This window comes from Canis lupus, chromosome 19 (assembly GCF_048164855.1).
Source record: "Canis lupus baileyi chromosome 19, mCanLup2.hap1, whole genome shotgun sequence".
Classification (NCBI taxonomy): Eukaryota; Metazoa; Chordata; class Mammalia; order Carnivora; family Canidae; genus Canis; species Canis lupus.
The window spans coordinates 32,520,302-32,544,572 of NC_132856.1; the positions used below are offsets into that span (position 1 = coordinate 32,520,302).

The 24,271-nt window shown below is 39.8% G+C and overlaps 1 protein-coding gene across 22 annotated transcripts in view; it reads left to right on the forward strand.

The window, feature by feature from the left end:
* Positions 1–24,271, forward strand: part of FHIT (fragile histidine triad diadenosine triphosphatase) — a 1,386,045-nt gene that overhangs the window by 1,197,275 nt on the left and 164,499 nt on the right. For all 22 annotated transcript variants that reach the window (XM_072785574.1, XM_072785573.1, XM_072785575.1 and 19 more), the window contains one exon: positions 6,967–7,035. In XM_072785574.1, the coding sequence (XP_072641675.1) occupies positions 6,967–7,035 (69 nt within the window). The remainder of the gene's footprint in view (positions 1–6,966; positions 7,036–24,271) is intronic.

Genomic DNA, 24,271 nt, shown 5'->3' on the forward strand with positions numbered 1-24,271 from the left:
GTTCTGGGTTCTTCCCCCCCTTCTTATGTAAGTAGCTTACCTATATAATCTGGGCAACAGAAAGGAGAAAGAAACACATCACCCTAATTATTCTAAGGCTGTCAGTTGAACTGTATGAATGAAGGAGACCCAGCATCTCAAGGGATGTGGGCTATGTCATCACTCGTTTGTAGAATTCCCCAAATTTAGTCCACTTCTTTTCTGTAAAGAGAACACTAACACACTATTTATTTTTTTCTCATAAGTAAAAAGCTTTACTTAGACATCTGTCATATGATCACACCATTTATCCATCCATTTTTAAGTCTTTGTCAGTTATACCGTGGGCCACCGTGTTTGTGAGAACAGTATATACTACTAATTGTGCACAGTGCCATAAATGTATGAGCACATCCAAAACACGAAGAAATGGGAACTACTACTATCTCCGTTCTTCTAGATGAGGAAATTGGGCTTACTGAGAGCAAGTAGATTGGCCAAATCACCAAACTCTGACAGTGGCAGAGCTGAGATTCTAAGGCAGGTTGAGTGGATGTCACATCCCACCTTTGTTACACCATTGTCCTTTCCAACTAAACACCTAGTATTTGGGTGAATGTGTGTCCGTGTTTATTTGGAATAATCCAGGGTTAGGCCTACCATAAATGGGGCAGTGTAGTTGTGAACAGTGTCTCTTTTTACTCTCAAACGTGCCACTTTAGACAATAAATTATATGGCCCCCTAACTGGAGCATGCTTTGGGCAGAGCAATCTTATTTCTGCTGGTTCTAAGCATTCTCATCCACTTCTACTGGGAAAACAGAAAGAAGGGCAGGAGGCTGGCTTTTGTAAGGTTCTTGTGAGAGAGTGGCCTGCTGACTCTATTCAAGTGCTGGTTGCCATTTATGCATGTTTTTTGGAGAAATGCCTAGTCCTACTTTACCTATTTTTTAGTTAGAATTTTGCCTTTCATTAAGCTGTAATAGTTCTTCATATGTCCTGCATACAGTGCCCTATCAGATATATGATCTACAAAAATATTCTCCCGTTCTGTGAATTTTTTTAGATTCTTGATGGTATCCTATGAAGCACAGTGTTTTAAATTTAGATAATGTTCACCCTCTTCCACTTTTAAGGACTCTTGTGATTACCCTGGGCTTGGGTGGATAATCCTAGATCATCCACATTCTTCCCATTTTAAGGGCAATGGGTTAGCTATCTTAAACTTTCTACAACCTATTTCTCCTTTGCCATGTTACCTAATATACTCACAAATTCAGGGATTAGGATGTGGACATATTGGAGGCGTCATTATCTGCCCATTATCTGCAGTAGTTTTTGTTATTCTTTAGAATCAGATTTGCCTTCTAAGGTCACTCATTGATCTAAGCGAGGAGGTTCATGTGGCAGCAGCTCGTGGTTTCAGGACACTAGTGATGGAACAGGGTAGCTCCCTACCTCTAGCCTTCCCTGCTCTTTCTCCTTGCCATGATTGTATCCCTTGTAACCAAATCGCACTACATTCTGGCAAGGGCAAAAGACTCCAGTGTAACTACACTGACCATCCTCAAGTGAGTGTGATGTAAAGTAGATGTGTTCAAAAGGGAAGGAGAAGCATGGTAGCACAAAAGAGGCAGAGACTACAAAAATGTTGTCAGGGTATGAAAACTCAGATCCCACATTTGCAGAAAAACTAAGAGATAATAGGGCTTTTAAAGCTAAAATTTGCTCAAGCACGTGGGCCAGGAAAAGGTGGGTCTCCTGCTTGATGCAGATCATTTAAATTTAATAAATGAGGGAAACAAAGACTTGACATTGAACAGCTTTGTTTATCTATATTATACTGGCATGGCTTCCAACTAGGAAGGACTAAGATAGAAATGGAATGCAGGAGATAACACCATTTTAAGTGAACTGAGGTTTTGAGGCATAGGCCAGTTCCATCCCATGATCCCAAGAGGACTTGCAGATGTGATCAAAGACATTACTGAGAAATCACAGAGCTTGAGAGAGGCGTCAAGGAGCCATGGCAAAGAGGAGTCCTTGTATTTGGAATGGATATTTGGAAGAAGCAGGGTGGCCTCTTAAGGTGTCACAACAGACTCGGGTTCAGATTTCAGCTCTTGGTCACTCTCTGCAGAAGCTTGGGCAAGTTGTTTAGTCTCTTTGGGTCTATTTTATCACCTAGAAATGATAATGCATTTATTATTCACCTCTTGGGAGTATTAGAAAGCTTCATTGAAATGATGTCAGTAGTCTCAGGGACTGGCATTGTAGTGAGCTCTCAATAAATGCTAACAGCAATTTCTAGTACTAAAGATAATAATGATAATTGTAGAAACTCATAGGCTCAGGAAACTTCAATCAGCATTTCCCAAAAAATGATTTCCTTCCTCCTCTGCCGGTATCAGCATTGGTTTCTTTGTAAGACTCCTTTTCCTTAGAAAGTTGTCTGTGGTTATTTATCTCCCTTACTTCACCTTCTCCTCTCTCTTAAATCCACATCAGTATTTTTTTTTTAAATAACAGCTTTATTGACATATAATTCACATGGCATCAAATTCACTTTTTTAAAGTGTACAGTTCCAGGTTTTTCGAGAATAATCACAAAGTTGTGCAACCATCACGACTATCTAATTCTAGAATATATTCATCATCCCCAAAAGAAACTTCATGCCTATTAACTGACTCCCCATTCTCTTATGGGAACTGCTAACTTATTCTCTGTCTCTATGGATATGCCTATTCTGGACATTTCATGTAAATGGAATCAGACAATATCTGGCCTTTTATGTCTGGCTTCTTTTATGTGGCATAATTCATTTAGTGTAATTCTTGGACTTAGCAGTTCTTTATTCATCTTTATGGCCAAATCATGTTCCATTGTCTGGCTATACCACATCTTGTTGGTGCATTCACTACTTGGTGGGCATTCGGGCCATTTCCCTATTTGGCTCTTATGAATAATAGTCCCATAAATATTTATGTGCAAGTTTTCATGTGGACATATGTTTTTCCTATCTCTTTGGTACATGCTTAGGAGTGGAATTCTGGGTTATATGGAAACTGTTTAACTTTTCGAGGAAGTGTGAAACTATTTTCCAAAGCTGTGATACTATTTTATATTCTCACCAACAGTGTATGAAGGCTTTAATTCTCTATATTCTTGCCAACACTTGTAATTATCTTGCCTTTCATTTTTTCTTTAGTTGCCATTCTGTTGAATGAGAGGTGATATTTCAGTGTGGCTTTGCTTTGCATTTCATGACTGTCTAACGATGTTGAATCTGTTTTCAGTTAAGTGTTTATCTCCTTGGTTTCCAACTCAAGCTCTTAACAACATTGACACTAATGGTTATTCCTTCCCTCTTGAAATTCCTTCCTTTCTCAGCTTTAACACTGACCCTCTCCTGACCTGTCTCTTTTTTCATCGTATCCTTCAGTTGAGTTCTTTTTTTATTTTTCCTTCCCAAACTTCAAATGTTTAAGTGTCCCAGTTCTGCATTTTTAGCTCTGCCAGCTACATTTTTTCCATAACACTTATCTTCACCTGAAATTAAATTGTATATTTACTTACTTATTCTGCATCACCCATTGGAATGTAGCTCTGTGGGGGCAGGGGCTTTGTCTTGTTTATTACTATATCCCTGGTTCTTAGAGTAGCACCTGGTTATAAATATTTTTGCATAAAAAACTGTACTAGAAAAGTACAAATAGGTGTTATATAAATAAGGACTTGAGATCTCTATTATTAAATAAGTTTCTTGGTTGCTAATTGAATATATTTAATTAAGTGTATTTAATGTGGTTCTTGTCTGGTATCTTAATATGCTAATGAGCATTGTGAAATTTTACTTGGCTGTAAAAACTTCTTTGATGTGGAATATGTCATGGCTTTTCTGAAGTATACTAACTCAAGTAGCTAAACTGCTTGAAACCCTAGCAAAATTTAAACCCCAGCAAAAAAAAAAAAAAAAAAAAAAAAAAAAAAAAAAAAAAAGAACCCTGGCAAAAAAAAAAAAAAAAAAGAACCCTGGCAAAATTTTGGAGTGCTTTAGTAAGTAGAGATTTTGCTACCACTTAGAAAAGCAAGTTGTGATTACCAAGACTCAGTGTGAATTCACTAAGGACAGGTTTTATCAAAATGTCTCCATGTGTGCTGTTCATAGGGCTTTGGTTGTTTTTATTTTTTATTTTTTTTGTTTTATCGGAATACTGTTCTATGGGAAGGCCATGGTAATGGTATTCCTTCACAACAGTGAAGTTGTGAGCTGGTATCATGATTTCCCTTTTCTGAGCAGTTGAATGGGTTGTCAGGATCTTGTGATCAGTCTGTCACTTAAGAATTTATATCAAGATCTCAGGCTGGATTGAGGTCTGTGCCCTTGGGGAGAATCACCTACATAGTGAGCTGTTTGTTGTCATCAGTGTCACAGTAAATCTCAAATGGTTACCAATGATCAGGAATGACTTTTCCAAGACTGGGTGATAACAGAACTTATAGAGATAGCTCTGAACACTATACCCAGGCAAGCAAGATAAAGAAAAGGAGGCACAGGATGGTCCTGGACCCAAAAGTTTCCCTTGCTGTATTAAGTTCATATCCAGCCCTGTATCGTTAGTGCACAACAACAGCCACACCCTCAAGGACAAGGCACAGAGAGTGACCAGACAGTAGGAGGCCAAGGAGCATTTAGTAATAGGTCTTCCATAACACAAGAGGGCAGACAAAACAGTGAGTGACCTTGGTGACTCTGGTCACATTTGGCAGGAAAGAGATCAAGAACCAGATGGAGAGTCTAAGCCAGTGATATTGGCACCACCTGTGAGTTTGTTAGAAATGCACATTCTGGGGGCCCAGTGATCTGTGTCTCATCAAGCCCAGGTGCATGCTCAACTTTGAAAACCATTAATCAAAGCAAGAGCAACAAGCTGTAGCAGCAGACAAACTAGAACCATGCCCCACCCAAAGAGCTTCTTAAATATCTTCCTTGCTTGCCTGGGATCTAGTCCCTGAATGTGATTCTACTTGGTCTGAAGGTTTTAAAAAAATGATAATGAAAACAAGTAAAAAAAATAAGAGTAATAATGCTGTAGCTACATGTATTGAGTACTGATTATGTGCTAAGCAGCCTGCTGAGTGCAGACTTCACAGACTTGAATCCTCTTAATGACCATGTGAGGTAGAGGCTATTACAGTCCCTGCTGCAGCTGAGGATACACAGATACAGCCCCTTCTGAGGCAAGGGCCATGGCCAGTAAATGGTCAGTCCAGGGTTCCCATTAGGCCATTTGGCTAGAGAACACCGGTTTGGAATATCTGATTATTACATGTACAAGGGAGATGATGGGTGAGTTGATAGAAGAAAAGAAGGAAAGAGACAAGAATATAAAGGGGAAAAAAAGAAAGGAGGGAAGGAGAGCTGAGGTCTGGGAAGCGAGGGTTGAGTGAAGCCTCCTTCTGAGGTGGGCTATTGCCTTGTACTGTTGCCTTTTTCTGGTCTCACCTTGAAGTCAACCAGCCCATGTCCTTCAGCACATTCCAGCTCAAACACATCCTCTAGTACTTTCACCTAAGACATTGTTCCAGGGGCTGTGTGCAATTTCTATTTCCTTGCTTATTTGTTCCCCTTGCCTCCCTCTGCTCACACAGTCTTGGTAACTTAAGTAGACAGTCGTCCTAGTTGCTGAGCAATCCAGGACTGCCATCATCACTGACTGGAAAATATTCTGGCAAAAACATGTCTTTCTTTGGGGACTGTGCACTCAGGGACCGATGTGCAGCTCTTCTGTGTTCGTTCACCTTGGACCGCCTGTTCCCTGCCTCTGCCTTAATAGCATATCATTTTTCCCCTCCTTGTGCAGCAAAGCCACGGGGACACTTAATCTCACATTCTCCAGAGGCCCTTTGGAAAAGCTCGGAGCCTGATCTCCGTAATCAAGAAGGGGTGGGCGTGATCAGGGACGAAGTTTGATTCTTTGTCTGCCTCTCTACATTTAGGCTTTTCATTTTCACATTCCTCCCCACGGTTTGTAATAAACGCGGGAACATAGCTCAAGGGCAGGAGTGAGGTTTAACTTTAGCTGAGGTACAATAGAGGCTATTTGGAAAGTAAAACTTTCAAATGGCAGTTTAGCCTTGAAGAATATATTGAATTAGATATGCGATGTGCCTTGATTCATGATCTCTGCATAATAGCACTGCTATGTGTATTACCCGGTGCTCTCATGGACTGGAGACACGGGCTGTTTAATAGATCGACCTCACAGAATGAGCAGCAGAGCTCACAGAGAGGGGGAGGCCAAGAGCCCCAAGACCTGGGTTCCCAGGTTCCCGCACCCACTTTGCCACCTCCAATGGGACCTTGACCACTCTAGGAGTAGATTTTCCTCATCTGTAAATTGACTAACAGAGTAGAAGTTGGTTCATGTGATTATTCGGAGCAGTGAAATGAGATAAATGCTAAGCATAGAGCTTTGTTAGAACGTGCATAGAGCACGTTTAAAGAAGGAGGACTATTTATATTTCTTTTATATGATTTTTACTTGAAAACCTTGATTCTGTAACTTGGCCCACACTCTTTGCTACTCTCACTTATTTGCTCTTATGCAATTCTCTGTTGGCCAATTCTTATTTCTTGTCACTTTCAGAGTCACTGTGGTCACCTTTTTAAACCATGCTGTCACTTCAAAGCACTAGCTAAATACAGCCAAGACTGACAGCTATGAATAATTCCACAGACCCCCTAAAACACTCTGGCATTTCACTCAGCTTCTCCTATATGCCACCAAGTTGCTCTCTTTTGTTTTGTGCTTCTATTCTCCACAGATTTCAGATACTGAAGCTGAACATCATCTTCCTCTGAAAAATAATCCAGTAGGAACCAGTGTGGAGTAATTGGGTTTCATGGGAACATCACTGTCAAGTCTAGAAATATGTGGGGGAGATAATCACATTTCATTTTTTTCTTTCTTGTACATTTTTAGCATGTTCACGTCCACGTTCTTCCAAGGAAGGCTGGAGACTTTCACAAGAATGACAGCATCTATGATGAGGTGGGTCTGCTCTCTCTGATCTTATTGTTTGATCACTGGGGCTGTCGGTATGATGAAATCAAGCTGATGAACCAGGTATCACCCTGAATATATGGGTGGAATTCCACCCAATATGACTTGAGGAGTTGCAGTAGAAGCCAAGGAGCCAAGAATGGCCATTAATAGGAACCAAAGACAAATGAATTATAATCATTTTCTTTTTCAAATGAAACATGGCAGAAACCAAGTGTCCTGGTGATTTCTGCCCTCTTATTTCCCCAGAACACTAAATATTATGTGGAGATGTGGCCCAGAGTCTCCATAGGAGAAAATCTGTAGTGCTACTGACCAATGGAAATGAAGCCAACTCATGTATATTCTTTTTAGTCAAATGCTGCATATGATTTTAAAGACCATTTGGAACTCAGCTTGTCTCTCCTAATAGCATTTATTCAGAATGAAACTTTGAATTATTGTCAGCAGAAACCAGTTGGTTTGAATGATATGAGTGCCACCTGTGTATCATAAACATCTTAACAGCTGATTTCTGGATATTTCCATTCAAAAATATAAATGTGAAACCACTTAGAGAGATGAGGTAGCAAAGAGGGCTGTTCCTACGGTCTCATCTACCATAGGAAGACACTTTAGGGGTCTGTATCCACTCTGTGGGGTGTATAGCCTATAATTGGTGTGCTGGTATAAAATATTAGATGGTAATTTCAGTTTAACTACCTATTCGAGCCAGGGAAGGGCACATATGTTTCCCCGAATGATCAGATGGTAGTGGTGCCCTGAGTACTTGGTTGGAAGGTGTTTTGAGGCTATTTCTGATTGAAACAAAGACAAATGCTGTGATTGATTAACAGTGTCCACGACAGGTGTCAGATACCAAAGAGGTACCAGTTTTGTCATCTATTTGATACTCCCTTTCTAACCACTTGAGAACAATGTTTAAAGAACTTTAAAAAAAAGTTTTGATTGTTCATCATGTGGCTCTACCCCTATGATTTTCTCCACCTGGTTTTATATTTGTAGGGTTTTTTTTTTATTGTATTTGTGTGTCTTATTTTGTATTTATAGTGTTTCTTTGCAGTAAGTGGGTATTAAAATGGCTACCCAGAGCATGAAAATAAAGTCTGAGAAGTCCTCAGTTAATAATGAGACTTACGATTAATTTTTCTGGGACTCACTGGATCCCATGAGGTAACTGCTGATCATGCTTTTGAGACATCCCCCACTGTATTGTGCCTCCTGTGTTTTCCAAGAGCTGCAATAGGCCTGTGCAGGGTGGAAATGTTCTAGTTACTGGTTCCTAAGTACTGATATTTTGACCAATTGCTGCAAATCTCCATTCCCCAGAGATCCCATCCCTAGAGATTCTGATCCAGTAGATTGCAGAGACACATTGGAATTAGTAATTAGTGTAAGAAAGTGTACAGGAGATTCTGATCATGGCTAGGTTTGGGAATAGTGTCTCCCTCAAATCTGTGCTTTCTCAAAGTTATATCCTATAATATTGTAATTTGAACTTATTTCCATTAGATGTAAAATGTGACTTGGAGTTAGTAAGGGCTTAGTTCAAGTTGGAAGAAAATTAGAATTATGGAGTAATTATAAAGAGATGCATTTAAAAAAATATGAGTACTGATCTTATTAGCATAAACTAAGGTTAATAAAATGTTGCCAAGTACAGGCTATTTTAATGAATAAATTAGCACATGATTTATATACAAGTGAATACTGCTAAAGTGTTATTAAAAGTGCTTGAAAACAATGTTTTCTTAGGTTGAACTGTCACCTTGAAATCTTATTTATATTCCACATGCGCTCATGACAGGAGCTGTGGGGCTACATTTCAGCCCAGTTCGAGACATGATGTCCTACGCTAAGGTTGGCGTGTGGCCTTTCTCTTGTCCCTTACTCTTTTGCCCTGGTGTGATTGCTCTCACAGCGTTTCTAACCCCATAGATGAGGCAACACATGTTCCTGCTTCTACCTATTTGGAGATAGAATTACTATAAGAGTTTTTTTTTTTTTTCCAATTACCTGCTAAGTCATAGATGATGGTATAGATAGTACCCACTAAGGGAAATTGTGATATGAAACTATAAAGGGATTGAGTTTCGGAGACAACCAGAATTAGATTTAAATCCAAATGCCAGCTGCTAATTTTGTGACATGGGGCAAGTTGCTGCAACTCTGTGTTTTATCTTTGAATATCATCTTTCAAAAGCTTGTTGTATGAAACATATGACATACTGTACGTAAAAAGCTTGTTACAAGGATTGGCACCTACTAGGTATTTATTAATAGGTAGTGGTTCTCTTCCTATTATGATCATTAATTTTGTTTTTAAAAGACTAGCAGTTAGTGGTAAAGGGAGATCTTGGATTCAAAGCCAGATCATCGGATGCTTCCATTCAACACTCTTTTCAAGGGTCAGATTTCCAATTTTCCCTCTGCCTTTAACTATTCATCCTCATATTCATGTTCCTCTTTGTATAAAAAATATACTTTTCCAGTTTTAGCACATAATAAGATAATGTCTAGAAAGTGGCACAAGAAGCATGATGCATTGCACAGGCATTATTGGTACAAGACATAATGTACATTAAACTGAGTGATCTTAATCAAAAACGATAGAGTGATGAGGGACAGCATTCTTTATGCTGATGGGAGCTCTCACTCCAGATTATGTATCTGTCCATGAAACACAACAGACTGCCTTGGAGGGTGTGGAGGGAAACAGGGACAGCAGGAGACAGGGCTCCATAAAATGTAATTGTGTTCCTGCTACTGCGGAAATAGAAAATGATGCGTAAAGAAGCCCTGGATTATAAATTGGCTAGGAATGTGGTGTTCTCCCTGGACCCTGTTTCAGGAAAGAGATTGACGAACTGGAGAAGGTTCATAGACAGATGATTGAGATGACAGCATCTGGATGCAGTTATCTGGGGTGTAGTTGAAGGTGGAGATATTTTATCTGGAGAAGGGAAGACTCAGAGGGAAGACAGTGACAGTCACTGTTTCTAAACATACCAAGGACTGGTGGGTGGGGAAAGTATTAAATGATCTCTGTGTCTCTGGCAGGCGGGGTGGGGGAGAGGGAGGAATCTGGGACTTTTAGGCTAAAAGGAACCAGATTTCAGCTCCGCATAACAACAGATCAATTTGATAGAACTTACTGAACACTTACAGTGCCTTGTATATGTGTGTTGGTGGAGAGGCGAGGGAGCTTCCCTTTCCTGGATCTATGCCAGCACAGAGTAGATGACCATGATCCTTCGGGATGACTTCTACATCCAGTCCTTGGAGGGACCACTTGCTTCTGTGATTCCAGTCTTTACAAATCTGGCCCATTGGATCATCACCTTTATTTTTAGGTTAGGCAAGTTCTATAACAAATAGCATGAGTTTTTGTTGTTATCAGTATTACAGCGTTTGGGTTACTGCCTGATAAAAACAAACTTTTTTATGTAGTTCATAGAAATGTAAGTATAGCTCTCCTCTGAGTTATGTGAGACCATGCTTTATTGATTTTTCTCATTCTCAGCCTGTTTCCTACTTTTCCTCCCGTTCTTTGTTGCATACTGATGGTCCATGGGCTCTGCTTGCCTCCTCCTATGTATTTTATTTTGCCTGCCAAGTATTTTAATGAGCCTGAATGCTCTTGTGCATGTCACTTATTCTTCAAGTCATTACATCTCCCCCAACTCCCTGTCTCTTACCAACATTTGCCTCACGTGTTTATGATACCTGTCTGGCCACTGAAGGCATTTGAGTTTGAGATCCCTGCCTATTTCACGTGCTACTTCTCTTCCTTCTACCCCTCAAATGTCACTATTCCACGGGATTGTTTGTCTAGTCTACTGTGCATCTCACTTCTCTGTAACCTCCACTTTACCTCCTTGGTTACTCACCTATAATGCTATGGCCCTGGGTGAGTTCTTTAACTTCAGTGTATCCTGCCTACCTCTCCAGCCTCTGTTGGTTTTATCTTCTCCTACTGCTTGTTTTTGTCAAATGTATTTTTCTTGCTCCCAGCTCAGGCCTTGGCACTATTGTTTCCTTTGTCCCTAACCTCAGCTGGCTTCGTGTCTTCCTCCAAATCTCAGCTCAAATGTCACCTCCTCAAAGAGTTCTTTTCATGGATCTCCCAAACCTGTCTAACATAGCTAATCCCTTAGCTCCTCCACAATAATTCCTTCATATTACCATATTTATTGCCTTCTTAATATTTACCATACTTGAAGTAATTTTTTAGTTTAGTAGTCAGTATTTCTGTTCCCTAATATACTGTAGAGGCTTGGGAACAAGAACCTAATCTGGCTTAGAGGAGATCTTCAGGAAATATTTGTTGAATTAATTAGTACATAAGTGAAAGAAGTGTTGAACTAGAAGAATGTGACATTCCCCACTAGTCCTAACAATTTAAAGGGAGAGAACTGGGGGGAGGAGCAAGATGGCGGAAGAGTAGGGTCCCCAAATCACCTGTCTCCACCAAATTACCTAGAAAACCTTCAAATTATCCTGAAAATCTATCAATTCGGCCTGAGATTTAAAGAGAGACCAGCTGGAATGCTACAGTGAGAAGAGTTCGCGCTTCTATCAAGGTAGGAAGACGGGGAAAAAGAAATAAAGGAACAAAGGCCTCCGAGGGGGAGGGGCCCCGCGAGGAGCCGGGCTGAGGCCGGGGCGAGTGTCCCCAGGACAGGAGAGCCCCGTCCCGGAGACGCAGGAGCTGCACCGACCTTCCCGGGGGAAAGGGGCTCGCAGGGAGGTGGAGCAGGACCCAGGAGGGCGGGGATGCCCTCGGGTTCCCGGGGACACTAACAGACACCTGCGCCCCGGGAGAGTGCGCCGAGCTCCCTAAGGGCTGCAGCGCGGGCGGCGGGACCCGGAGCAGCTCGGGGGGCTCGGGGGCGGCTCCGCCGAGGGGGCTGCGGGGCGGGAGCGCGAATCCAACAGCGCAGGCCCCGGAGCACAGGGCGCCGGGACACAGCCCAAGATCCGGCCTCCCCCCGGGACAGGCAGAGGCCGGGAGGGCCCAGGACAGCAAGGACGCTCCTGCCCCAGCTGAGCACATCAGCGGCCCCGCCCCGGAGCATCCAGGCCCTGCAGACGGAGAGCTCTGGAGCTACTGTGGGAGCTGACTCCAGGGCTGCAGAGCTGGCCCCGCCACTGGGGCTGTTCCTCCTGCGGCCTCACGGGGCAAACAACCCCCACCGAGCCCTGCACCAGGCAGGGGCACAGCAGCTCCCCCAACTGCTAACACCTGAAAATCAGCACAACAGGCCCCTCCCCCAGAAGACCAGCTAGACGGACAACTTCCAGGAGAAGCCAAGGGACTTAAAGAACACAGAATCAGAAGATACTCCCCGTGGTTCTTTTTGTTTGTTTGTTTGTTTTGTTTTTGTTTTTGTCTTTGTTTTTGTTTTTGTTTTGTTTTGCTTTTTGATTTGTTTCCTTCCCCCACCCCCTTTTTTTCTCCTTTCTTTTTCTTTCTCTTTTTCTTTTTTTTTTTTTTGGTTTTTTTTTCTTCCTTTTTTTCTCTTTCTCTTTTCTTTCCTTCTTTCTCTCCTTTTTCTCTTTTTCCCAATACAACTTGCTTTTGGCCACTCTGCACTGAGCAAAATGACTAGAAGGAAAACCTCACCTCAAAAGAAAGAATCAGAAACAGTCCTCTCTCCCGCAGAGTTACAAAATCTGGATTACAATTCAATGTCAGAAAGCCAATTCAGAAGCACTATTATACAGCTACTGGTGGCTCTAGAAAAAAGTATAAAGGACTCAAGAGACTTCATGACTGCAGAATTTAGAGCTAATCAGGCAGAAATTAAAAATCAATTGAATGAGATGCAATCCAAACTAGAAGTCCTAACGGTGAGGGTTAACGAGGTGGAAGAACGAGTGAGTGACCTAGAAGACAAGTTGATAGCAAAGAGGGAAACTGAGGAAAAAAGAGACAAACAATTAAAAGACCATGAAGATAGATTAAGGGAAATAAACGACAGCCTGAGAAAGAAAAACCTACGTTTAATTGGGGTTCCCGAGGGCGCCGAAAGGGACAGAGGGCCAGAATATGTATTTGAACAAATTCTAGCTGAAAACTTTCCTAATCTGGGAAGGGAAACAGGCATTCAGATCCAGGAAATAGAGAGATCCCCCCCTAAAATCAATAAAAACCGTTCAACACCTCGACATTTAATAGTGAAGCTTGCAAATTCCAAAGATAAGGAGAAGATCCTTAAAGCAGCAAGAGACAAGAAATCCCTGACTTTTATGGGGAGGAGTATTAGGGTAACAGCAGACCTCTCCACAGAGACCTGGCAGGCCAGAAAGGGCTGGCAGGATATATTCAGGGTCCTAAATGAGAAGAACATGCAACCAAGAATCCTTTATCCAGCAAGGCTCTCATTCAAAATGGAAGGAGAGATAAAGAGCTTCCAAGACAGGCAGCAGCTAAAAGAATATGTGACCTCCAAACCAGCTCTGCAAGAAATTTTAAGGGGGACTCTTAAAATTCCCCTTTAAGAAGAAGTTCAGTGGAACATTCCACAAAAACAAGGACTGAATAGATATCATGATGACACTAAACTCATATCTCTCAATAGTAACTCTGAATGTGAACGGGCTTAATGACCCCATCAAAAGGCGCAGGGTTTCAGACTGGATAAAAAAGCAGGACCCATCTATTTGCTGTCTACAAGAGACTCCCAATACAACTTGCTTTTGGCCATTTTAGACAGAAGGACACCTACAGCCTGAAAATAAAAGGTTGGAGAACCATTTACCATTCGAATGGTCCTCAAAAGAAAGCAGGGGTAGCCATCCTTATATCAGATAAACTAAAATTTACCCCAAAGACTGTAGTGAGAGATGAAGAGGGACACTATCTCATACTTAAAGGATCTATTCAACAAGAGGACTTAACAATCCTCAATATATATGCCCCGAATGTGGGAGCTGCCAAATATATCAATCAATTATTAACCAAAGTGAAGAAATACTTAGATAATAATACACTTATACTTGGTGACTTCAATCTAGCTCTTTCTATACTCGATAGGTCTTCTAAGCACAACATCTCCAAAGAAACGAGAGCTTTAAATGATACACTGGACCAGATGGATTTCACAGATATCTACAGAACTTTACATCCAAACTCAACTGAATACACATTCTTCTCAAGCGCACATGGAACTTTCTCCAGAATAGACCACATATTGGGTCACAAATCGGGTCTGAACCGATACCAAAAGATTGGGATTGTCCGCTGCATATTCTCAGACCATAATGCCTTGAAATTAGAACTAAATCACAACAAGAAGTTTGGAAGGACCTCAAACACGTGGAGGTTAAGGACCATCCTGCTAAAAGATAAAAGGGTCAACCAGGAAATTAAGGAAGAATTAAAAAGATTCATGGAAACTAATGAGAATGAAGATACAACCATTCAAAATCTTTGGGATGCAGCAAAAGCAGTCCTAAGGGGGAAATACATCGCAATACAAGCATCCACTCAAAAACTGGAAAGAACTCAAATACAAAAGCTAACCTTACACATAAAGGAGCTAGAGAAAAAACAGCAAATAGATCCTACACCCAAGAGAAGAAGGGAGTTAATAAAGATTCGAGCAGAACTCAACGAAATCGAGACCAGAAGAACTGTGGGACAGATCAACAGAACCAGGAGTTGGTTCTTTGAAAGAATTAATAAGATAGATAAACCATTAGCCAGCCTTATTAAAAAGAAGAGAGAGAAGACTCAAATTAATAAAATTATGAATGAGAAAGGAGAGATCACTACCAACACCAAGGAAATACAAACGATTTTAAAAACATATTATGAACAGCTATACGCCAATAAATTAGGCAATCTAGAAGAAATGGACGCATTCCTGGAAAGCCACAAACTACCAAAACTGGAACAGGAAGAAATAGAAAACCTGAACAGGCCAATAACCAGGGAGGAAATTGAAGCAGTCATCAAAAACCTCCCAAGACACAAGAGTCCAGGGCCAGATGGCTTCCCAGGGGAATTTTATCAAACGTTTAAAGAAGAAACCATACCTATTCTCCTAAAGCTGTTTGGAAAGATAGAAAGAGATGGAGTACTTCCAAATTCGTTCTATGAGGCCAGCATCACCTTAATTCCAAAACCAGACAAAGACCCCACCAAAAAGGAGAATTACAGACCAATATCCCTGATGAACATGGATGCAAAAATTCTCAACAAGATACTGGCCAATAGGATCCAACAATACATTAAGAAAATTATTCACCATGACCAAGTAGGATTTATCCCTGGGACACAAGGCTGGTTCAACACCCGTAAAACAATCAATGTGATTCATCATATCAGCAAGAGAAAAACCAAGAACCATATGATCCTCTCATTGGATGCAGAGAAAGCATTTGACAAAATACAGCATCCATTCCTTATCAAAACTCTTCAGGGTGTAGGGATAGAGGGAACATTCCTCGACATCTTAAAAGCCATCTATGAAAAGCCCACAGCAAATATCATTCTCAATGGGGAAGCACTGGGAGCCTTTCCCCTAAGATCAGGAACAAGACAGGGATGTCCACTCTCACCACTGCTGTTCAACATAGTACTGGAAGTCCTAGCCTCAGCAATCAGACAACAAAAAGACATTAAAGGCATTCAAATTGGCAAAGAAGAAGTCAAACTCTCCCTCTTCGCCGATGACATGATACTCTACATAGAAAACCCAAAAGTCTCCACCCCAAGATTGCTAGAACTCATACAGCAATTCGGTAGCATGGCAGGATACAAAATCAATGCCCAGAAATCAGTGGCATTTCTATACACTAACAATGAGACTGAAGAAAGAGAAATTAAGGAGTCAATCCCATTTACAATTGCACCCAAAAGCATAAGATACCTAGGAATAAACCTAACCAAAGATGTAAAGGATCTATACCCTCAAAACTACAGAACACTTCTGAAAGAAATTGAGGAAGACACAAAGAGATGGAAAAATATTCCATGCTCATGGATTGGCAGAATTAATATTGTGAAAATGTCAATGTTACCCAGGGCAATATACACGTTTAATGCAATCCCTATCAAAATACCATGGACTTTCTTCAGAGAGTTAGAACAAATTATTTTAAGATTTGTGTGGAATCAGAAAAGACCCCGAATAGCCAGGGGAATTTTAAAAAAGAAAACCATATCTGGGGGCATCACAATGCCAGATTTCAGGTTGTACTACAAAGCTGTGGTCATCAAGACAGTGTGGTACTGGCACAAAAACAGACACATAGATCAGTGGAACAGAATAGAGAACCCAGAAGTGGACCCTGAACTTTATGGGCAACTAATATTCGATAAAGGAGGAAAGACTATCCATTGGAAGAAAGACAGTCTCTTCAATAAATGGTGCTGGGAAAATTGGACATCCACATGCAGAAGAATGAAACTAGACCACTCTCTTTCACCATACACAAAGATAAACTCAAAATGGATGAAAGATCTCAATGTGAGAGAAGATTCCATCAAAATCCTAGAGAAGAACACAGGCAACACCCTTTTTGAACTCGGCCATAGTAACTTCTTGCAAGATACATCCACGAAGGCAAAAGAAACAAAAGCAAAAATGAACTATTGGGACTTCATCAAGATAAGAAGCTTTTGCACAGCAAAGGATACAGTCAACAAAACGAAAAGACAACCTACAGAATGGGAGAAGATATTTGCAAATGACATATCAGATAAAGGGCTAGTTTCCAAGATCTATAAAGAACTTATTAAACTCAACACCAAAGAAACAAACAATCCAATCATGAAATGGGCAAAAGACATGAAGAGAAATCTCACAGAGGAAGACATAGACATGGCCAACATGCACATGAGAAAATGCTCTGCATCACTTGCCATCAGGGAAATACAAATCAAAACCACAATGAGATACCACCTCACACCAGTGAGAATGGGGAAAATTAACAAGGCAGGAAACAACAAATGTTGGAGAGGATGCGGAGAAAAGAGAACCCTCATACACTGTTGGTGGGAATGTGAACTGGTGCAGCCACTCTGGAAAACTGTGTGGAGGTTCCTCAAACAGTTAAAAATAGACCTGCCCTACGACCCAGCAATTGCACTGTTGGGGATTTACCCCAAAGATACAAATGCAATGAAACGCCGGGACACCTGCACCCCGATGTTTATAGCAGCAATGGCCACAATAGCCAAACTGTGGAAGGAGCCTTGGTGTCCAACGAAAGATGAATGGATAAAGAAGATGTGGTTTATGTATACAATGGAATATTACTCAGCTATTAGAAATGACAAATACCCACCATTTGCTTCAACGTGGATGGAACTGGAGGGTATTATGCTGAGTGAAGTAAGTCAGTCGGAGAAGGACAAACATTATATGTTCTCATTCATTTGGGGAATATAAATAATAGTGAAAGGGAATATAAGAGAAGGGAGAAGAAATGTGTGGGAAATATCAGAAAGGGAGACAGAACGTAAAGACTGCTAACTCTGGGAAACGAACTAGGGGTGGTAGAAGGGGAGGAGGGCGGGGGGTGGGAGTGAATGGGTGACGGGCACTGGGGGTTATTCTGTATGTTAGTAAATTGAACACCAATAAAAAATAAATTAAAAAAAAATAAAAAATAAAGGGAGAGAACTTCTTGGTTCTCAGGGGGAGTGTTTATTAACTTGTAAGTACAGTGGGTAAGATTCTGACATGGTGATGTCAGCTATCTGAGGTTAATTTAATGGAGGATTTATGGAACAGAATCTACTGGACAGAAATCCGTGTGTACACAGCTCTAAATTGTCACATATCAGAAAGATGGCAAAGTAATTATAAACCTTGTCTGATTGCTCACCAAGTCTGGTAGGCACATGTCAACGTTGATAAGTCACTTGCCTCCCCCAAAACCAAGATTCCAGTGTCTGTAACAAATACAGATGTGGGATTAGTCAAAAGCAGCCTCGAGAGTTCTTTTCCTTTCATTTCGAACTGGATTATCATCTCTGGTGTTATCTTCACCTGTTCTTCTTCCAGCTTTTCTGTCCTGGATTTCTGTCCAAAATGTTCTGTGCGTTTTGTTCCCTAATTTATGTTCCCCATTTCAGAGAATGAGTCTTCCATCTCTCCCTGAAAACTGATTTCACACTCCACCTTTCCAAGGCAAAATCTCTTATAAAGTTCTTTTTATATTGTTTTCCATACAGATCTTATTTATCCATTGCTCCCAAACCCTTTCTATATCTGTGTTCTTTAAACTTCCATGAATTATGTGAGGCCTTCTCTGAACTCAGTGGGCCCTCCATTATCTTGACAAGTTGATGAAGATTATGATAATGACATAATGGGTCCTTGGTTAAAAGAGAACGTACAGTTAATGTGGGGGAGGGATACACCCATTGCCTAATGCCATGGTACATCATCTCATTAACTCAGTAAGGCTTACCCTAGCTGTGTCCCAAATAAGCAATTCTCATAACTGTGTTAGACAATTCATCAAATGTTTATGGGTGACATTGAATGGTTGTGATTGTGCACTGTATATAAAACCCATTACTGATGAAGGAAGTGACTATTATTAAAGCAAATGGGAATAGCAATCAGCAATTGGACAATTCAACCATGAATTTCATAGACAGAGCAACTGTGGGTTCAAGCATGTCATGGGAAACAATTGCTTGGCTTAACACAATGCATGAACAAAATCAATTTGCTAAAATGCAGGTCATTTGGCCCTGAGGGCTGGAGAAAACTATTATATTGCTGATAATATTTATTGTTGAACTTGGATCTCTTTCACACACCATTTGACAATGGGCTCAAAGTCCATGGGTCCCCAGTTGACTCCAAAAAGGAAGGAATGTTTCAATGAGACAGTTAATTAGCTTTTTTTTTTTTCCTCTGGGTTCAATAATGTCTTCATACTGAGGAATGCATTTTTGACTGTTTGAGAGTTTTGAAATAAAAACTTGGTAACTTCTTATTAAGAATAAAACAAGAACTCCTTAGGTTCCTCTAAATTCATGAGAACTTTCCAATTTTTCTTAAAAAACTTTAATTAAAGAATTGTTAACATATAACATTATATTAGTTTTAGGTGCACAACATAGTAATTTGAAAATCATATACATTATGAAATGCTTGCCATAAGAAGTGTAATTATCATAGATCACCATACAAAGTTATTACAATGTTATGATAACTTCTATCTCAAAGAAGCTAGTTGTGGTACAACCAAAAAACAAATATATAGTTAGTGGTAATTTGATGATCTTTGATATCAAATTCTCCCTGAATTGTATCTCCAAATGCTCTTTGGCTACCTGATTTTAATGGTAAGAGAATTGGGTAGACATCTGGTTTACCTTTTCCTATGCCAAATTATTACTTAAATCTCTTTGTCCCTAGGATGAGAGGAACATAAGATTTGCAGAAAAACGTTTATCTGGTTAAAAACTATTTCTGCCCACTTTTTCTTTTCTTTTTTTTTTTTATTTTTTTTTTCTGCCCACTTTTTCTAGTAGAGATAAAATTCAGAGTATAAAACTCAGGTTAGTTACATTTGATGGACCCTATGTGTGTGAAATGTTGAGAAGCATGCAGGGTTATAATATATTATAATATATAATAGTGGAGATGTTTGGCAGGGGGCCTCCAGGGAGAATCATAAAGTCATTGGATACAAAAGGAAAAACACTGAAGGAAGGCAGAAGAGTGGCCAGTGATGAGAACAGGTATCTAGAGGATGTACCTTGAGGCAAAGGATGCTACCCGAATGGTTTTTCTGAAAGTTGGCTCTGAGAACTTCCACCCTAAGTCAGTCTTCTTAGAACTGCTTTCCTCTCTTAATTGAATATATTCAATTGCATATTAATGAACAAATAAGTAGCAAAATGTTAACCATATGTCATTCTGTCCATTGTACCAAAGTAAGACCACTCCATGTTTTCTGAATATGTCTTTGTTGTCCAGGGTCCCTTTTTGCCTTCCACAGTGATTCCAGTCTCCAGACATATCCCAGCAGAAATCAATAAGATGATGCTAGGTAAGGTGGCAAATACCTGCTCTGAGGAGTTCTTGTTGCTGAGATCTCTGTCACTGTTGTGTTTGCAGTCACACAGTGACTGTTGTAATCAGACCTCAATGGACATCAGGAAATGAAGATTGCACCATTTGTGTATTTTTAAATCTTTAAATTAAGTTTATATTTAATGTTCCCAACAAAACTGTAAGCAGCCACTTAATAAGAGTGTCCAAAAATGTTCAGTAATTTTAAAGCCTGTGACCCACTAAAGAAAACTGTCAATATCTCACATAAGAAATTTTTCCAAATCTCTTTTATTTGAGAGTTGTTAAGTGTTGGGAATAGGGATAGGAAAGGTTAGTGGAGGAATAAATTATGTGCAGAAGTGAATAAGTACAGCATGAAGAGAAGAGATATGAAATAAGCATTGACACTTTTCTATCAATATAAATTATAATGGCCTTAGGGCCCCTGGGTGGCTCAGGCAGGCATCTGACTCTTGATCTCAGATCAGGTCTTGATCTCACAGTAATAAGTTCAAGCCCATGTTGGGTGCCACATTCAGCATAGAGCCTACTTAAAATATGTATGTATGTATGTATATATATAGTGGCCTCAAAGATAAAAGTCTCCAAACATTTGACTTGATCTCTGTTTTATTTTTAAAGATTTTATTTATTTATTCTTGAGAGACAGAGAGAGAGAGACAGAGAGAGAGAAGCAGAGACACAGGCAGAGGGAGGAGCAGGCTCCATGCAGGGAGCCTGACACGGACTCGATCCTGGGACTCCAGGATCATGCCCTGGGCCGAAGGCAGTGCTAAACCACCGAGCTACCCAGGCTGCCTCTTGATCTCTGTTTTAGAGGTGAAAAGCAAAATAAGCAAAAATTAAGGGGGAAAAAAAGATAAAAATGAATACAATTTTGAAGCCCCAAAGTACTTGGTTGTTTTTTGTTTGTTTTTGCTTTTCAATTATCAACTATCATGTTTAGACTAAAGAATATATACCGAATTAAAATAATTTTCATGAGTAAGTCTTATTACCTGTTAGCTTTGAGCAGGACCTATTCTTTGGATCTATCATATGCCAGCAGTGAAGAATAGTAGGCTGCTCCAGGTTACCCGCTTCAGAAAAGGCACATAGGACCCTGGAAACAGCCTGGCCTTTGGAATCCCAGCCTGGGTGCCCAAAATATGGCTATACCAATGTCACCATCAGATGATATCTATTACAATGTCCTAGTCAGTCTGTATTTCAAACATTGTGTGTTAGAGCAGCATTGCCCAACAGAATATAGTGTAAATTACATACGTACCTAAAAATGCTTCAGTAGCCACATTAAAATAAATAAAAAGGAATAGACAAAATTAATTTAATGGTATATTTTTTAACCTAGTATAACCAAAAGATCATCATTTAATCATGTAACTAATACAAAACATTTTTTTAAGAAAAAGAGAGAGGTTGAGTGAGAGGGAGAACCTTAAGCAGGCTCCATGCCCAGCATAGAATCAAGAGTGGGACCTGAGCCAGAATCAAGAGTTGGATGCTTAACTAACTGAGCCAACCAAGTGCCCTTAATACAAAACATGATTAATGAGATATCTGCATCCTCTTTTTGTAGAAGTCCTTGAAATCCAATACATATTTTATATTTTTAGCACATCTCAATGTAGACTAGCTACATGTGGCTAGTGGTTACCAAATTGGAAAGTACAATTTCAGAGTTTATTAAATCCAAACAACTTCATTAGATTTCATAAAGTATAATTTTAATGCAAAATCTCTTAATTTTTTCACCCCACCTCTCCATATGCAGAGGATGGTGAGCCACTGTTTTGATCATTGTTTCTTTGGACCATTGCTCCTCTATGAGTAGCCCAACCAACCATTATTCAGATGGCCAAACATTCTTCCAGTTTTGAAAAGAAACCCATTAAATGTACCTTTTAAAAGAGTTTTATTTATTTAAGTAAATTCACCCATTGTGGGGCTCAAACTCATGAGCCCAAGATCAAGAGTCGCCTGCTCTACAGACTGAGGCAGCCACCCCCCCATTAATTGTATTTCTATAGCAATATCAGAACTTAAGGCTGGGGTTCCAGATCCAGACTGGTTACTTAATACCTCAATTTCCTCACCTGTAAAACGGGGATTTTTATGGGGCTTCTGAAAGAATAAAGTATATTATTACATATAAAGCCCCAGAACAATGCCTAATGCAGTGTTAATGAATGTTAGCTATTATTTATGCAATTATTAACATTATTCTTACTGTCGTATTACTATAAGAGAGCATTCTAAAAAGTTAGTGGGAGTGAGTGAGAACTTAGAATCTGAAATAGGTGACTGTCCAGAAAACACTTTCTCTGGAAGTTTTCTAAATTCTAAAGACCCATCAATGGGAGATCCTACAGGTCCAGTGTCATTCCTTGTGGCTGCCATCATACCTGCCATGGGCCAACAGCTTTCAGAGAAACAGTGGCTCAATAATTTGTGACCACGTTAAACTTTTAAGCTACCACAAGTGTGCAGCCCACACTGTCCAGACCTGCAAACATTTCCAATAACAGAATCTCTCCTGGAAAGAAGATATTTTGATTTATAATTTTATTCTAAGAATTTTAAATTGCTGTAACTTACTGACAATCAGCTCTTTTGGAGATTGTTATGAACCTCCAGATTTAGAAGAGCAATTTGAGAGATGCCAGATTTTCTTTCTAATCTAGAAAAGGTTCCTGTAGCTGCATAGGTCTAATTCTATGCATTGGGTCAGTACAGTGGTTTATCACAATTTCTTTACTGTTGAACTTGCTATTTAGATCTCAATATCTCTTATGTTTCCCATATTTGAAATGAGGGGCAAGGGAGATTTGCTGCCAGCAATAAATAATAGATGAATAGTAATAAATAATTCTAGTACTTAATCTTGTTTCCTAGGGAGAGGACTAATGAAAACTACTAATAGAAAAAAAATATTGTCATATACTGAGAATCCACAATGGGCCAGACCCTCTGCTAGGTGCTATATATATATTACTTGAATTTCCTTAAACCTTTCAGGGTGATATGATTAATATCATTCAGTTGAAGTAAACCTCACAGCAAGTGTGCCTTTGTCTCAAGACATTATAAGTAGTTCACAGCAAAGCTTGTTTATATCACAGTCAGTCCATTTGACTACAAAACCTTTGGTCTGAGGCAAATATTATCCTTCGTTTTTAGAGAAAGCTCAACGATAGGGAGATGAGTGATTTCTTTAGATACCATGACTTCCAATGCTAAATCTCAAATAGTTTCAAGGTCTCTGTTCAACCTTAGAGACTTTCACTCACACAGACATATCCTAGATCTCCATTAAACCCATAGGTCCTTGACACAGCCCTGCTAATTAAGCACATAAGACTTAGAGTGTAGGAAAATGGTATTTTCCAATGTTAGACATTTCCCCTGCTTTTTGAATATGACCCACTAGTCCCTAGCTAGATACATTATTATAACTCCTTTTTATAGTTTTTTTTTTTTTTAAACACAAGGAAGTCATCAACACACTCTAGCCAAGCTTCTATAATTCCCAAGGTCATCCTTTCTGAGCTGGTTTTGCTTACTGAACCTCTTAAATACTTTTGCATGCCTTATAGTATATTCATGTCATGATAACAAACTAAAATATTTAAAAGGAAATTGCTGCCTTTTTCTTCCTCAAAAAGAAACAGTCCTTGCTTACAACTCTCAATGGAGCATAAATATCTTCTAGGCCAGCTGTACTAGTACCTGTTGGAAATCCTCTTACATTAACAGTAACTAAGGAACTTATAGAATATTCCCTTTCCCTAAAATGAAACTTTGTTCCTGTATCTTCTTTTTCCTTTAAAATAATATTGGTTCCTTTTTAGAAAAGTCTTTAGGAATTTTGAAGAGGAATGTGTACCGTTGGGTCAAATCCATGTATGAACCCTCAACCGGCCTTTCCAGCAATCTTGGCCACGTCAGTTGATATAAAGAGGCTGAATTTGTTTTTAACAATCTGAAATGAGCCATCCAACTCATTTTCTTAAGCCATTTTCCATCCACAATATGTGTTTACCATTTACCTTCCTTCCCTGGGGCACTGGTATAGTTTCTTCTTTCAGGTCTCATCTCAAAATCAAAAGCATGAGGAGCTTGGGAGATTTCATCTATTAGTGACTTGGTTTACAGCTGAATTCAACTTA